Genomic DNA, 17416 nt, shown 5'->3' with positions numbered 1-17416 from the left:
AGAGATGGCTTATGGGTAAGAACATTTGCTCTACAAACATGAAGACCTGAACCCAAATCCTCAGAACGGACTTAAAGGTCAGTGTGGCTGTTTACATCTGGAATTTCAGAGCTATGGGAAGCATGCATAAGAGGATCCTGGAAGGTTGCTGGTCACCTCCTAGATCCAGGTTCAGGGACAGACATGACTCAGGGGAATACGGTGGAGACTCACAGAACAAGACACCCAGTGTCTTCCCAAGGCAGTAGTTCTCAACCTGTGGGTCTCGACCCTTCTGTGGGTCCAATGACCCTTTCACAGGGGCCACTTTAGACTATCCGAAAACACAGATATTTACATTATGATTCATACAGTAGCAAAAGTACAGTCATGAAGTAGCAATAAAATAATTTTATGGGTGGGATCACAACTGAAAGACCCTCGGTCCCCCCAAAAAAACTCAATGTCCAGTCCAGCCGATGTAAAAACAAGAGGTAAGTTTATTGCGGGACGTTTGCGCAAACGGGCCTCCCAGTCTGACAAAGGAAGCCCCTTTCCTCAAAAGCAGGCTTCTTTTATAGGAGAAAACCATAGGCTTTTAGGGGTTTGGGTACATGACCAGAGTCACAGGTCCTTTGGAGGTCTCTTATTTTGGGGGCCTGATGGTCTCCTGACTCAGTGGGATGGTCTGTTCTCATCTTCATGACCCCCAGGGCAGGGTGGCCCTCTGGGAATTCTTGGTATTAAGTTAGATTGTCTTGTGGCCTTGTAAGGGAGTTATTGCTGCCAGCTAGGAAATTCCAGGGACTCGGGTCATTGTGACCTTGGTTAGATTTCTAAGTCAGGCCACCCTGCTTTTAGTGTGGGAAGTTTTTCTAAGTCTCCTTATTTTATTTCTTTGTTAATTTTTAAGTCCATCAACGACAACATGAGCAACTGTATTAAAGAGTTGCAGTGCTGGGCGTTGGTGGCGCACACCTTTAATCCCAGCACTCCGGGAAGCAGAGGCAGGCAGATCTCTGTGAGTTCAAGGCCAGCCTGGTCTCCAGAGCAAGTGCCAGAATAGGCTCCAAAGCTACACAGAGAAACCTTGTCTCAGAAAAAGAAAAAAAAAAAAAAAGGAATGTAGTGAATGTGCACAGGTGGTGCTCTTAGTGGCTGCAGCTGAGGCCCTACCCTGACAGATACCTGAATACTAACAGTGGCTCTTTCTGCCCTGCATATCATTTTACCTTTCTTGAGAAAAATTCTTGAAGCTCTAGAGAAAGCTAAAATGGAAAGAGTGGGGTTAGAAACAAATCTGAGGAGGACTATTCTGACAGAATTTTTCAGAGTGACTTGAAGATAAGCATACAGGACCAAGAGTAACCATGACTCTGTCATATGCAAAAAAGTTTGCTTGGGCTAGATTTAATGGAAACAACAGCAGATCTCATTTATTGAGTCCTTCCTGTGTACCAGTTATATTTATATTTATATGCCTATGAACAAGACGGAGGTAACATAACTTATCAAAGTCGATGTCAGTAAATAGTACACTGAGACATGCTATAATACAGCCTCAACTCCCCAAACCACCATAACTATCGAATAAAAACTATTTGGTTTTCACCGACTTTAAGCCTTCTCTAAAGCATATCAACACATTTACCTTTAAAATAGTCCTGAATACGAAGATTATTAAAGACTATTAAAGACTATTAAAAGACTCCATCATCATGATTTTTCAGGCCTAAATAAATACCCCACGTTCAAACAGTGGCACAGCCAGAATCGGAGCCCAGGCTATGCAACCTGCAGAGTTCAGCGTTCTGCCCAGAGAAAAAGGCATGCCCACAGCCACTTGGGGTGCGAGGACGCTCACACCACTCAGCACAGCCCGACTGCCAGCCCTACTGAGTCTCAAAACAATCAATCTTCTATACCTAATTTTAAGTATATCCGTGGGATCTGTCTCCGCTCACACCTAGGGCACAAAGAACGGGCTATGACTCTGGGGGAGCGGAGGGGAATTGCCTCCCCCAAGGAAGAACTGATAAGCCAAACACCTTTGTACTAGATTCACCCGCAAACATTATTAAGCATACACCCTGGAAAGATAGCACGCCGGCAGCTCCAGGAGTTTGAGCAGCCCGCGTCCTACCGCGACCGCCCCTGCCCCTAAGCATGCTGGGAAACGTAGTCCAGCCAGGCCCAGAGCTCGTTAGTCTCCCTACAACCAACCCCCAGCGCCAGTCCGGCTCACATCCGGTTACGAGGCCGGGTCCCGCCTCTAAGCCCATCCGCTCTCCAATGCCGCCCTCTGCCGTCCTTTCTGGAGCCTCCCACTTGTGAGCCGGTTCCGGGTAACCCGGAAGTGAACATTTATCTTCCGATTTCGACTGCGGACGTCCGCACGTGGTTGCCGGCTTTCGGGTGCTGCTGTCGAGTGGAGCTGCTTTCTGCTGCTGCCCCAGAGTCAGGACACCGGACCGCAGGCAGCGGGGGCCATGGAGGGCCCGAACGTGGAGGAGCTGCTGGCCAAGGCGGAGCAGGAGGAGGCGGAGAAGCTGCGGCGCATCACGGTGCACAAGGAGCTGGAGCTGGAGTTCGACCTGGGCAACCTGCTGGCTTCGGACCGCAACCCCCCGACGGTGCTGCGCCAGGCTGGGCCCTCGCCCGAGGCCGAGCTGCGGGCCCTGGCGCGGGACAACACGCAGCTGCTCATCAACCAGCTGTGGCAGCTGCCGACCGAGCGCGTGGAGGAGGCGGTGGTAGCGCGCTTGCCGGAGCCCGTCACACGCCTGCCCCGCGAGAAGCCGCTGCCCCGGCCGCGGCCGCTCACCCGCTGGCAGCAGTTCGCGCGCCTAAAGGGCATCCGGCCCAAGAAGAAGACCAACCTCGTGTGGGACGAGGTGAGTGGCCAGTGGCGGCGCCGCTGGGGCTACAAGCGCGCCCGGGACGACACCAAGGAATGGCTCATCGAGGTGCCTGGGGGCGCCGACCCCATGGAAGACCAGTTCGCCAAGCGGCTTCAGGCCAAGAGGGAACGCGTGGCCAAGAACGAGCTGAACCGGCTGCGGAACCTGGCCCGAGCGCACAAGGTACAGATGCCCAGCTCAGCCGGCCTGCACCCTACGGGACACCAGAGTAAGGAGGAGCTGGGCCGCGCCATGCACGTAGCCAAGGTCTCCACCGCTTCGGTGGGGCGCTTCCAGGAGAGCCTGCCCAAGGAGAAGGCGCCCCGGGGCACCGGCAAGAAGAGGAAATTCCAGCCCCTCTTTGGGGACTTTGCAGCTGAGAAAAAGAACCAGTTGGACCTACTTCGAGTCATGAACAGTAAGAAGCCTCAGCTGGACGTGACGAGGGCCACGAACAAGCAGATGAGGGAGGAGGACCAAGAAGAAGCTGCCAAGAGGAGGAAAATGGGCCAGAAGGGCAGGAGGAAGGGGGGCCGGCAAGGACCTGGGAGCAAGAGAAAAGGCGGACCGCCGGGCCAGGGAGAGAAGAGGAAAGGCGGCTTTGGAGGCCAGAAGCATTCCAGGCCTTCTGGTTTAAGTGGGAAGAAGAAAGGAGTGTCACACCAAGGTGGGAAGAGGAGGAAGTAGTTTTCTTCCCACTGGACCTGTTCTACATATCAAGGACTGTCTGTACTAAGGGTTAAGTTGTGCACAGTGCAGGCCGCTGCCGTCGTTGAAATTGAAAGGACGGTTTTGCCTCCCTTCAGGACAGTCAGTGATGGACTATGAATTAATACTTTTCCTACAATGGAGACATTGGCTGGAAATTAAGGGCAAATTTTGAGAACATGACAATTAGAGAAATGATATGGTCAGAACCAGGAGTAAGTTAGCAACTTGCTTTTTTTTATCTTGACTTTGGATCAGATTTCCGGGGTATAGTAGATTGGTTTCAGTATTTTTGCATTGTTTTATAACAAAGCTTGTAAACTTATCAAAGCAGGGAGGATGGAGAAAACCAAGTCTATCTGTGTCTTACAAGTATTGTAAAGGTTACTTAATAAAAAGTATGCCAGCACCTGGTGTTGCTTTTAACTTTTATTGTCAGTATAGAGTGTTCTTGAGAATACTCAAAGTAGTTAAACAATGGTTACTGGAAGGTTAGTAGTATTAAGAAAATTCAAAAGTTCTTTTGGTGTTAACTGTGCTTTTATTAAAAGCATAGTACAAGTGATGTTTAAGGTGGTGTGCTTTGCCAAATGAACACTCTGCTTTAAATGGTAAATTGGAACTACACCAAATGGTAATTAACCTTGTTACTTCAGATACTGGTCATGTTGTTTATAACCAGTGTTTTTTGTTTAATTGGCTTGGGTTTTCAGTTTTTAGCCTGTGCTGACCTGGAACTTGAGCCTTGTGTCTCATCTCCCAAGTGCTGAGATTATAAATGAGCTGCCACACCAGCAGGAGATTTCATGCTTATCGCATGGAAAGGGTGTTTTTCCCTTACCAGTGTCTTATTTTGATCTTAAACTTACTTTGCAGAAATACCTAAAATACCTAAACAGCAAATCCACAATTGAGGGAGGATGTTTTCTGGAAAGCGGGTGGCCACCCTGCTCTTGGATCTGTCAGTTGATAGCAGTTTGGGGATTTGGAGCTGGGCTGTAGGATGCATTTCTAGTGTTTCATACTTACAAGGTTGCTTTCAGAAATTGCCAGGAAAGCTCAGGTTGTTTCATAATAATGAGAATACTCGATTGTTTGGCTTTGGATAATGTTCTAATGAAGTTCACTAATTTTACCATCTTTAGTGAACTCTTCCACTGGGGCTTGGCAGATGAGGCACTGCTGGGCCCTGCCAGGTTATAGTTTTAAGTATCCATGAGGCTAAGGCATCTTGAGAACGTTATCAAAATCAAGACGGTTCAAAGAGAACTTAATTTTCAAAGACTTGCTTTGGGTGTTTTGATTGGTGGGGTGTTTTGTTTTCTTGTGAAACACAGCTCTGGTTTTAAAGTCTACACAAGGCCCTGTGGAGTTCTTGCCATTGCATTTTCAGAGTTGGCAGCTGGGGTAGTTGTCCTGTTTCTGACTCCTGGAAAATGGGCAAAAGTTGGATCAGGTGACCTTGCAGATCGAGTTGGAGGCAAATATTTTTCTCTTGGTGTCCATCCGCCAGGATTGGCTGACAGTGGGGGCGGAGCAGCCGGAGGACAAGGAGAACTGCCATGGCCGCGGCTGCACGCTCTCGGATTGCACACTTGCTGAGGCACCTGCAAAGCACAGCGTGAGTACAGGCTGCACCAAGCATGCCAGTGTTTGGCAACCCCTGAGTGCACCTATCCAGGCAAGCAATCAGACCCCAAATACTTGGGGAATTCAGGAAATCGGTACCACAGTTGGGTTGTGCAGGGCCTGAAACCATGGGAGGACCAGATGGTGCAATGTGGTATAGCTTGCATTAAGAAAATGTTCCCAGAGAAGCCCACCTGGTCCCACACAGTGTGACAGGCAGTGTAGAACTTGGCATTGACCCTAAGACAGTTAACATCAAAGCAACACATGTATACTGGGTCTGTGTGCAGAAACTGCTCTTTTCTAAGAATACAATAATGGAAGGCTGGAAAGCACAGGCTACTTAAGGAACTAGTAAGGGGACACATCTGTTGCTTATCCCAGTAGATGAGTTGTAGTTACCCTCCCTGACCTGATTCCTTCCAGAAAGGCTGAGAGCATGTGAATGTGTATGCGCCAGAGTCAGCTTGGGAGCTGATGAGTGGAGATAGGGAAAGGACAGGGACTGGAGGGGAATTCTGGCAGAGGGAAGACCCACCAGAAAGGAAGAGTTGTAGTTCCAGGAACCAAAGGTATAGAGTCTGGGCCGGCCTTAGAAGGCAGTAAGAACTGAGACATGAGTAGGAAAACAGCTGTTGCATACTAAGTGGCATCAACTGTACATGAACTATTGGTAGCAGTAAATAATCTTTATGGTAACTCTGGCATACCGATTGTTATCCTCTAGCATAAACAAAACATGAAAATAACGCGTTCAATATCACATAGCTAAACAGTGGCACAGCCATGGGTTGAACTTTGGCTTTGCAATCCTTGTTCCCCAGCCTACAATAAAATTAATGGTAAGTTGCATTCTATGAATAACAGAAATCTACTAAAGCCGAATTGGTGCCTGTCGATAAGAAAATTCTATGGCCAAGTAAATGTGGGGAGCTGCTTACTCTATTGATGTCTGTGTTGGTATGTAAAGTGCTTTTAGTCGTCCTGCAAAAGGGATAAATAAGTACATTCTTCTGTCTTAAACTTGTATGTTCATACTCAAACAAAAATCCACCGTAGCCCTTAGAACCAGTGTCACCCAGAACTGTTTTGGGACAACCACATGGGAAGAGAACCTGGGGTGAGTACAGTTAGTCAGCACACTCTGCCCGTGGGAACTGGAGTAGAAAGGCAAGTGTGGAGTGAGTTTTGAAGCAGTTTGTGTTACGTATATGCCTGCCTGTTTGTATGTCTGTGTTATCACCTCTGTGCCTGGAAAGGATAAAAAAGGGCATTTGATTCCCTAGAACTGACGTTTCAGAGGGTTGTGAGCCGCTTTGTGGGTTCTGGGAATCAAACCCAAGTCCACTGAAAGAGCAGCCAGTGCTCTGAAGCACTGAGCCATCATCTGTCCACCCCCTGGAAGCAGTCTTAGTCAGGAAGCTCAGGTCACAAAAAAAAGGGTTCCTCCCTGGGGCCTCCAAAGACTACCCCAGAACTGATAGAAAAGAACACACTTATCTAGAAGAACAGGGACAGGAAAAAAAAGGAAGGTGGATTCCAAGTAGGGAAAGAATTAGGGCAAAGTTCCTGATGTGGGAGGGAGGGAAGTGAGGAGAGAAAGGGGAGATGGTTAATGTTTCAGGACTAAAACCCAAAACTGGAGCAAGAAGAGCCAAGAGGGCAGGGCTGGGTCTGCACTTCATTTGTCATGGAAGCAGCTTAGAAGGGGTGAGGTCACTGGGAACCCCACCCCCACCCCCACCCCACTGGGGAATAGAGCTAGCAAAGGTGCAGCTGAGAAGGCAATTTGGAAACTAGGGAACATCTGAATGAGAAATGACAGTGGAAGCACACCCTGGCAAAGACTGGGCATTAAGTGGAGACATTTCTGGGGCCTTGGCATGTGAGACTATAAAGCTTACAGGAGAAAGAAGGGTCAGAAGGCTGAAGGCAGCCCCGAGCAAACAATGTGTAAGGGGTGGGCAGAGTGAGGAAGGAGGAGAAGTGACAGTCCAGGTCCCCAGGGAACCTTGGAACCCAAAGAAAGTGCTACCTGCCCACTGGATCCTCTTGAAGAGCTGTACGCCTCCATTTAAACCTATAACTTATTATCAGGACCCCTGGTGATGGATTGGGGGCGAAAGGAGTCATTGGAGACCCCTTCCCAGTTCAACCACTGGGATAAATCTCTCTGCTTTTGACTTTGTTGACTCCTTATTGGCCTATTGGGGATAAGTGATTGAGCCTACTTAAGGCTGCCAGAGCTCAGGCTCCTATTCAAAAGGCTCAGTAACGAAGTAAGGATTCACCTGGAAGCTGTGACTTGATTTCAGAGACCAAGGTGAATGCTGGAGTAAGGAAACAGCTTGAAAGTGTAGGCTGGGGGACAGGACAGGACAGAAGGAGGTTGCTGAGGAAATCAACACAGATGAGCGCCCTCAGAAGGCGAGAGGACAAAGCAGGAACCCAAGCTAAGGGTTGCAAGTGAATTAAATAGTCTTAGAATGTAAAATAACACAAATAGTGGGAAGGGCAGCCATGTCCCCGGAATTATTTCGGATGTCTTTCTTTCCTTTGCTTCTCTTGTCCTTAGAAGGTTTAATTCGGGGCAGGTTCTGTAAAGAAAGCTAGCTGACAGCTGGGCCTGGGCTTGACCTCCCTTCCTGTTCCTGCAGGAAGCCTGTGGCCACTAGGTGGCAGCCTTGATTTGTATTTTGTCTTGACCTCAGGAAGTTCTGAGATTCTGAAACTCACTGGGGTAAAACCACCCTTTTCCTCCCTTTACCTTTTCCCTCCTTGGGTGTTCCAATTCCAGATTTGAATTTTGGCGCGGTGGGGAGGAGGCTATGGAATCCCGCCGACACTCCGCTATGGCAAGGTCCTGTGAGCCATAACGAAACAAATTGAATAGGAGAAACTGAAGCCAGAAGGAGGGACTATCCAAGAAATAGCGGATGTGGCAGGGAAGGAAGTCTCCAGAAAAGAGAACGTGGCAAGTGCATGGGTGAAGGGCTTCAGGAAGGAAAATGTGCTAGGTGGCTAGGTGTGTGTGTGCTGTAGAGACAGGACCGGCTCACAGAGCCAGGGCATTCAGGATATGAGTAGCTGACCCGGGAAGCCAGTGGGCTGACTTTGAAGATAAACTAAATACCCTCAAGAGGTGAGAGAATTACATAGAAAGTTCCCAGGGATGAGAGCTGAGTGAGAAGAGCCACATGGTTCAGTCAAAGCCCCTGACCTGTGAGGGCTGGAGCCTTCGTCCCATCCCGTGTGCCCTCAGAACTGCCTGCAGGCCTTGCCTAGGTATCGCCTCAATAAATACCCTCATGAAAAGGATTGCCTCCGTGTTGGCTTTTGTCTTCGGTGTTATCTTGAGTTTGGAGTTTTTGTTGCTTTCTGTTCTTTACTCTGCCAGCTGTGACCCCATTTAGTCCCAGGATTAGAATGTAGTGTAAGAGTTACTTTAAGGCTTCTTGCTTTTTGTTTTCCTGTTTATATTTTCCTTTTTTCTTTTCCCTAGATGCCAGTGCCCAACACATTCTCATACTTACTCCCAAGGTAATGCATTTTGCTTTCCATCCACTGGCATGTGCGATGCATTAGGGTCAGGTGTGGAAAAGGGGAATCAAGGCTTGCATGGTGGGTAAGCTGATGAAAAAACATCGTGTGTCTCACCGTCAAACTGGTAATGCATAGCTCCAAGTGTGCCAGGTTAACAGAGCGCATATATTTCATGCTATTTATGCTTTCAATTTAAATTATTTGAAATATTTTTCAAAACTGAAAACACACTTAGGACATTTTAAGAATGTTTAGGTTCTTCAGGAACAAGGCTTTGGGTTAAAAGACAACTCTAAAAGCTAAAGTAAAGTGATTGCTAGAAGGAAAATTTTATCCACATCCATTTTTAAAATAATCCATTTCCTAATAATTAAAAGTAGTAACAAAAGTTTTCAGCTGCCACCACCTTAATCCTTGTGAGACTCTTTGGTCCATAAAGTTGACTGTAGCTCCCAACTGTCCCCAGGGTGTCACATGAATTATGTATTTTCTTCCTAGAAGGAGGTAAGCTATAAACAGAGGCAAGGAAAGAGAGGTCACCCCAAGCTTGCTCCTAAGCAGAGCACACAGCAGGCCTGGTGAGGAGTAAAAGGGAGGTCACTGACTAAGACCTTTTTCTGCTTTGTAAGAGGTTCCCCCTCCAGGCAGGTAGGGCCTCTAACCAACAGCCATGAAGTGGAACCAGCCTTTAAGGCCCTTGGGAAAACGGGCACAATTTTGTGTGTTCAATTGTTGTGCTAATCTTTTTTGGCTTTTTTTTTTCTGCTTGGGAATGGCTTAGAGAGAGGCTTCCAACTTACTGTTTGACCTACACTTTAGCAGCAGAAGCAGCAACACTAGAGTAATCACAGAAGTTTAGATTTTGATAAGATGGTGCCTTTGTCCTCAGGGAACAATGCAGTGGTGGTGTTGTCCAGTTCTGGTGTCTTTTTCTTTAACAGAAAAAAAAAATGGGTAGTACAAATTATTCTGTTGACTTTCCTTTATCTTATGGCTGACCAGAACTGATTATAGATAAGTAGATTAAAAGGAAAGCCAGGGAGATGGCTCAGCAGGTGAGAATATTTGACTTGAGTTAGAACCCCAGAATTTGCATGAACATGGGTCAACACCACAAAGATGTGGCACACACACAGTCATCATGCACACACAATAATAATGACTTCTTAAAATATAAAATTCATTGATGGCCCCCTATTGCCCCAATATTACAACTAGCTTTATACAGAAATCTTAAAAGTCAGTTGGTTGTTTTTTTGCTTTTTTGTAAATATTGATCTACATTTTATGTACAACCATGAAATGCTAAAAAGGTAAAAACAGTTCAGGAAGATATTTATGTTCACTGCTGGATTTTATTAACAACAACAAAAAAAGAACAATTATTTAGGCTTATTTTATGATGCATGCTCTGATGCTACTCTCTTCACTTCCAGCCCCTGGACTCTCACCTTCTGGAAAAACAACAGATTATGCGTTTGAGGTAGATTTCATCAATTCATTCATTCTTTTATGGATGGCCTGAAAAACAATACAATATTCACTGATGCGTTAGTATTTTATTTGAAATCTGTTGTTAACTGGTGTTCTACAGTCTCATTCTGATCAGGCTCTGTGCAGCAATGTGCATTTGAAGATAGTAGAATATAGTTTGGAAAGAGGAATAATGTTTAAAATGCTGTCTTTTATATAGCTATTAAAATGTGGCAAACTCCCAGTTCTACAGACTGTCCAAATTCTATGTCTTAAATATTGAGTCTCTGAAAATTTGCCCTGGGCCTTATTTAACAAAAGAAGTCATCTTTTGGAAGAAGAGTGAATGAACAACTTATTCTGATGCAATTTGCCATATTAATTACATAATTACTTTAATTGTTTGTTTAACTCCCGGTCCCTCCTGGTTTAGGAGTAATAAATTAGAAGATCACTAGGTGCCCTCTGACAGCCCAAACCACAACTGATTGCTGACGCTTGAAAAATGTGTGGTGGTTTCTAGCTCATTTGAGAGTGAGAAGAGACACAAGTGACCCTATCAGATTGCTTAAATCTGCATTATAAAGAGTCATTAACATTTTTTTGTTTTGTTTTGTTTTTGTTGTTGTTGTGTTTTTGTTTTTGTTTTTGTTTTTTGAGGCAGGGTTTCTCTGTATTGCTTTGAGCCTGCCCTGGATCTAGCTCTGTAGCTCTGGCTGGCCTTGAACTCACAGAGATCCGTCTGCCTCTGCCTCCCGAGTGCTGGGATTAAAGGAGTGCACTATCAACACCCAGCATCTTTAACCATTTTTAAAAAGAAATCTGAACTTATCGTGAATCAAACAAACCATGATTGTTTTGTTTAATTGAAAAGTGGCCTGTGTGCATTAGTGTGAAAGCTCTGCTTTTGTATGCAAACGCAGAAGCCCATGGGTCTCTGTTTTAGTTAGAGTCCAGCAGAAGGCCTTCAACAGAGCACCCTCAGTGGTGTTGGTGAGTTGGAGGCTACATGGATGAATGAAGGGGCAAAACCCTGCAGAACAGACGTTTAGGTTGAAAAGCAAGAAATTTGAGAGTTAGTTTTGATGGGGAGGTTAGGGAAGACAGACATTTGAAGCTGAAGGAACATATGGGAATTTATTGTGTGTTTGGGAAAAGACAAATAACAAAATTTCAATGTGACTGGGGCTGAGGTTTGCTTAAAGAAGCAGCGAAGCCACACGCCTCTAATCCCAGCAGTCGGGAGACAGAGGCAGGAGGATCTCTGTGAGTTCGAGGCCAGCCTGGTCTCCAGAGCGAGTGCCAGGATAGGCTCCAAAGCTACACAGAGAAACCCTGTCTCAAAAAAAAAAAAAAAGAAGCAGGGAAGCCAGAAGGTGAGAGAGTTGGAGGAGCATGCTAAAGAGCAGATCATTTATTCTCTAAACAATGAAGAGTCATTCTGGCTTTCAGTAATACACCTAAATCTTCTTTCTTTTTTCAGATGGCTGTTTCAAATATTAGATATGGAGCAGGGGTTACAAAGGAAGTGGGCATGGCAAGTATTTGAGATATCTGTAGCCTCTAACTGTTATGTCTTGTAAACACGAGCATTAATGGACAGTAATTGAATTCTTTGTTCTTAACGATCACACTAAACCCTCCCAAAGTATCTAGCACAGGGTTATTGTACTCAAACCTAACTTATGAATTATTTTTTATTGTAGGATCTACAGAATATGGGAGCTAAAAAGGTTTGCTTGATGACAGACAAGAACCTCTCCCAGCTCCCTCCTGTACAAACAGTTATGGATTCCCTAGTGAAAAGCGGCATCAGCTTTCAGGTTTATGATAGTGTGAGAGTGGAACCCACAGACGGAAGGTAAGGTCTTAGTGTGCTTCATAGTTACTTAAGCAGAAGTCAACAAAAATGGCTGCTGTTGAAAATTTGTCCCAGACCTTATTTGACAGCATGACAGTATATTTAATATATATTTATATATTTATATATTTATATATTATATATTTATAATATATAAATATATTATATATTTATATAAATAATATATATTTAAAACATATATATATATATGTTTTAAAAATGCACTTTTGTTTTCTGTTCTCTAAGCTTCATGGATGCGATTGAATTTGCCAAAAAGGGAGCCTTTGACGCCTATGTGGCTGTGGGTGGGGGCTCCACCATGGATACCTGTAAAGCCGCTAATCTGTATGCATCCAGCCCTCACTCTGAGTTCCTTGATTATGTCAATGCCCCCATTGGGAAGGGGAAGCCAGTGACTGTGCCTCTGAAACCTCTGATTGCAGGTAAACACTGCTCATTTGCTTTCTTTTACAACTGGCAGAAAGGAAGGGAGGGAAGGAGGAAAGGAGAAAGAGGGCGAGAGAGAGAGAGAGAGAGAGAGAGAGAGAGAGAGAGAGAGAGAGAGAGAGAGAGGAAAGAAAGAAAGAAAGAAAGAAAGAAAGAAAGAAAGAAAGAAAGAAAAAAGAAAAAAAGAGCAAGCCTTGGGTGCTATGCCAGCTATTAATTTCAAAGTCTACATTTTCAGAACCTCTACTTTGTTCATTTTAAATCAGTGCATTAATTAGAGAACAAAGCAGGCAGCAGTTTACGTATTTGAAAACAATGACCTTCGTCATTGCACAAATAGACAATTTGGGTCAGTGGGAGGAAGCTTGCAGTTTCAGACCATGATGTCACTGTGGAGGAGGAAGGGTCCTCAATGACATTTGGTGGGTCCCTCTGTTGGCAGCCTTGTCCCCAGACCCATCTGCTTTGTCTCATCTCCCAGACACCATGGAGTTTGGGGAGAACAATTACTGTTTTCTCTCAATGACTCGATCCTTTCTTGCACATAATGGCTCTGCAGCTGACCTGGGGCTTTGTGTCTTCCCTGGGACATGTGGCCAGTGTGTGCATGTGCCCAGTGCTCAGCTCCATACCAAAAATAGCTTGAACCTTGGCGGGGAGGGGGGCTTGGGATTTTCTCTTTTTCCCTCTCTTTTCTACAGCCGTTAGCACACTACTCACAGAAGTTCTGTTGTTAAAATACACTAACTAGGAATAGGGGAACATTATATTTAAGTTTCATCCCTGCTCTCTCCTCTTCTGCCCCTGTTGTAAACAGCCATGGTAGGGACTTAAGGGACTCAGTGGCAGATAAACCGCTGTGGCATGAATGAGCAATCAGCGGGGAGCAGCATAATTGGAGTCTGGCAAATGGAACCCACTGGTGAAACCGTGTCGGCGTCACACAGAGAGGTGATTAGTAAAGTTTAGAAACTTGACAGAACTACAAAACCACAGGGCCCAGCAAAAGCAGCTCGTTCCTGTGCCCGTTGCCAAGAGGGAATAAAGATGTCTTTTAGAGACAGGATGTGCTAGCATTCCTACCAGAGGTGCTGGACAACTTGATCTCTGGCTCTAGAGAACTGAGCTTCCCAGAGCTCATCACTGTTAATATGTCACAGACTTCCCACACAGTATGGTTAACATACACATGTTAGTACTGACATAGATAACATACGTGTGTTAGAACAGAAATCATCTATTCAACACAGTCGCATGTTAGTACAGACACAGACTACATATGTTTAAAACCTTTTGCACAGATATAGACAGCATGTGTGTTAAATATGCATTCGTGTTAACCATACATGCATGTTAACTTGTCGTATGTTCAATATAAATTCACAAAACACATTTCTACATATACAGATAGCATGCATATTAAACATACATTCATGTTAGCCATACATACATATGTTTATGAAGCCATGTATATTATGTTAGCAGATGTAGAAGCAATTAAGTAGACCACATGTTAATACAGATATGAAACACATTAAACATGCATGTACATTCAGACATCATAATGTATGTTAAACATATATGTGCTAGCACAGATACAGATTGCATGCATGCATAGCCACAGATACAACATGCTGATGAGAACACACACAGGGGTATTAATTCAAGCAAGCATGGACCTCACATGGCTCCTCATGACTCTACACAGATGTCAGACAAACAGCAAGGTCAGTGACGCTCCTTTTCTATCTTTGTTCCTTATTGCTGAGGTGGAATTAAGTGTCTCCACTGACCTCTGTTCAGATCCCTTCTAACACTGGTATTATTTTGTTCAAGTTCCAACCACCTCAGGAACCGGCAGTGAGACAACAGGGGTTGCCATTTTTGACTATGAACATATGAAAGTAAAAACTGGTAAGAATTTTATTCATAATTCTTTTGAAATTCTCCCTCACCTTTCTCCCTCACTCCCTTGTCTTTGAGGCTATCATTTAGAAATCAAGGAATCAAGGGAACACACATTTTCTCTTCACAAGTATATATGAAAACGGGCTTTAAGCTTCTTGTTGTCTTTCAAAATGCCACAAATCTCTTTTCATATGTATTTTTATTTATGTGCATGTATAAATGTATTCCACAACTGTGGGAATGCCTTTGGAGGCCAGAAGGTATCAGAGCCCCTGGAGCTGGAGTTACAGTCATTAGTGAGCCCCTTGACCTAAGAGCAATAATGGCTCTTATCCACTGAGCCATCTCCCTAACCCCGAATGCCATGAGTTTCAAAGGCCATTGTCCTGCGTATATCAATGGTTAGAGCAATGATAAATGGGTGTTCCCTCTCTTTGACATTTTTTAACATTTTAAATCAATTTATCAAAACATGATTTTATACAAGAAGATGCACACTTTTCAAGATATTCTAGCAGCAGCCAGCAGATTTTAGACATTCCCATAACTCCACGAAGTCACCTCACGATCCATCCCAGCCCATCCCTACAGACCCATTCCCACTTCACCTCTGGTCTATTTTCCATCTTCTTAGTTATTTTGGGGCTACCCCTTGACTCTTGGCTGCTGTGGTAGAAATCACCCTCTCCTTTGTTTTTGCTCAATATACTTCCCCTGGCCTTTATAGCAAAAAAAGCTAATGCTCAACAACACATTTAAAGTAACTTCTTCATTTTAATTAACTTACATGACCCTTGACATTGTTAACAAAAACAAAACCAAGCAAAATTTGCTTTCAGTCTTCTGTTTTTAAAATGCTCATATACATATTATCTAATCATATTCTTACAGCTTCAAGTGTTGTTATAGTGTGTGTGTGTGTGTGTGTGTGTGTGTGTGTGTGTGTGTGTGTGTGTGTACGCGTGCGCATGCGCTCGCAAGTATATCTGTATAAGGCCTAATCTTAGGATAACTCTGAATGGTTAAGTGACTTGTCCAATGTCACACAGCCAGGTGTAGAACAATGACCAGCTTGCCAGTAAACAACATTTTATATTGAACAAGAAATAAGCCCTGGTTTGTAGTTCTTGTCAGTTTCTGTGTAGTAAGTACTGCCCACAGCGCAAGCAGTGTCACTCCTCCAGGCAGCTGAAAGAGCTACACAGACTGGCCCCTGGGATCTGGGAAGCCAGCCAGCACACCATTGAAAGCAGAGGTTCTGGTCCCAGATCTCTTTCTGCAGCTCCTCGCATCACTACGTGGAAATGAACCTTTCTCATACTTCTGTTTTAAACTTTATTGTCCTAAGGTTATTTTTTTTAATGGCGCCACACCTTTAATATACTAAAATTCCTTATGTTTTAGGCATTGCTTCACGAGCCATCAAACCCACACTGGGACTAGTTGATCCTCTGCACACTCTACACATGCCTTGTCAGGTGGTTGCCAACAGTGGCTTTGATGTCCTTTGGTAGGTACCGGTGCCACCTGGAGGGGCTTTCAGGACTGGTCTGTGAGCAGTATTTTGCCACCCAAGGAGCTGTATACAGTCAGTGATAAGCCTTCACTGGTTAACACTATGTAGCACCCCTCATATTGGCTGTCATTGTCCCCTCTCCTAGATAGAAATGTTGATGACTGGATGCAGTTGAATAAGAGCCCACAAGCCTACCTCAGACAGGCCACTCCACCCTAGACAACATCTGAGGCTTAGGGCCACAGATAAAGGGTCAGTGTAAGATGACATGAAGCACCTCTGGACTACACCTGTCTCTGTAGCCATGCAAACCAGGGAAGGATTGGGGCTTCAGCCAAGGGAGGTCAGTAAAGGGGGCTGGTTAGTGTCTCCAGGGTGTAGGACAATCATGCGTAGTCTCAAGACCTCACACACATCGCCTCTCTGTAACAATGCAATGTGAGAGTCACTAACAGAAAAGGAGATTGGGTTCCCAGGGTTTAGGAACTTGCCCAGGCTCACACTAGGCTCCTGTGGTTTTGGCTGTGATGTGCCAAGATCCCATCTGTATGTCAACTGCAGATCCTATTCCTGAGCTAGGCCATCATTGCCAGTCTCCTCAAGGAGCACCCCAGCTTCTTCACTTTCAGCAAGTCTCAAACCGCCATAGTTCATCCACTCACTCAAGAACATTTGCCACATTTTTGTGTCCTTGAAATCAGAATTTTTTTTTTTTAATTTTGAGATAAGGTCTCTCTATATAGCCCTGGCTGTCATGGAACTCCCTGTGTGTAGACCTGGCTGACCTCAAACTCAGAGATCCACCTGCTTCTGCTTTCTGGATGCTGAGATTAAAGGTGTGCCTCACCACACCCAGCTGTCAGAGAATACCTTTTTTTTAAAAAAAAAAAAAAAAATATATATATATATATGTAAATATATGTTTTTAGAAACAATCTTATTTTACATATCAATCCCCATTCCCTTTCCCTCCCATCCTCCAATATCCCCCACAGACCCCCCCAACCCACCCCCACCCACTCCCCAAGGATAGTGAGGCCTTCTATGTGGGATCATCAAAGTTTGTCACATCATTTGGGGGAGAGCCTAGGCCCTCCTCTGTGTATCTGAGCTGAAATAGTATCCATCCATAGGGAATGGGCTCACAAAGTCCATTTGTGCACTAGGGATAAATACTGGTTCTACTGTTAGAGGTCCTGTAGACTGCCCAGGCCTCTTAACTGGCACCCACATTCAGAGGGCTTGTTTCAGTCCAATGTTGGTTCCCCAGCTTTACAACTGGGGTCCTTGTGCTCTCACTAGCTCAGGACAGCTATTTCTGTGGGTTTCTCCAGCACAGTCTTGACTCCTTTGCTCATCCCTCCTTTCTCTCTACAACTGTATTCCAGGAATATGACTCAGTGCTTAGCTGTGGGTGCCTGCATCTGCTTCCATAAGCTAATGATGAAGCAG

General features: G+C 45.0%; 2 protein-coding genes across 4 annotated transcripts in view; both read left to right on the top strand.

The window, feature by feature from the left end:
• The first annotated feature begins 2343 nt into the window (after positions 1-2343).
• Rrs1 (ribosome biogenesis regulator 1 homolog) lies at positions 2344-3996 on the top strand. Its single transcript, XM_027398877.2, has one exon. The coding sequence runs from the start codon at positions 2469-2471 to the stop codon at positions 3564-3566; it is 1098 nt and encodes a 365-aa protein (XP_027254678.1). The 5' UTR covers positions 2344-2468; the 3' UTR covers positions 3567-3996.
• Positions 3997-4139: 143 nt separating this feature from the next.
• The window catches only part of Adhfe1 (alcohol dehydrogenase iron containing 1), a 31240-nt gene continuing 17963 nt past the window's right edge, over positions 4140-17416 (top strand). Inside the window, exons 1-8 of one of the 3 annotated variants that reach the window (XM_027398875.2) lie at positions 4140-5208; positions 8719-8756; positions 10196-10242; positions 11716-11769; positions 11939-12093; positions 12340-12536; positions 14377-14454; positions 15853-15958. In XM_027398875.2, coding sequence (XP_027254676.1) covers positions 5150-5208; positions 8719-8756; positions 10196-10242; positions 11716-11769; positions 11939-12093; positions 12340-12536; positions 14377-14454; positions 15853-15958 — 734 coding nt within the window. In that variant the 5' untranslated portion in view covers positions 4140-5149. The other 2 variants (XM_035440022.1, XM_035440023.1) reach the window with 2 other exon arrangements.

This window comes from Cricetulus griseus, chromosome 2 (genome assembly GCF_003668045.3).
Source record: "Cricetulus griseus strain 17A/GY chromosome 2, alternate assembly CriGri-PICRH-1.0, whole genome shotgun sequence".
In the NCBI taxonomy this organism is placed as follows: Eukaryota; Metazoa; Chordata; class Mammalia; order Rodentia; family Cricetidae; genus Cricetulus; species Cricetulus griseus.
The sequence above is the reverse complement of the archived record's forward strand: the minus strand, read 5'-3'. Positions and strand labels throughout refer to the sequence as shown.

Coding starts and splice junctions, on each gene's coding strand:
- Rrs1 (XM_027398877.2), top strand. CDS start 2,469: ATGGAGGGCCCGAACGTGGAGGAGCTGCTGGCCAAGGCGGAGCAGGAG.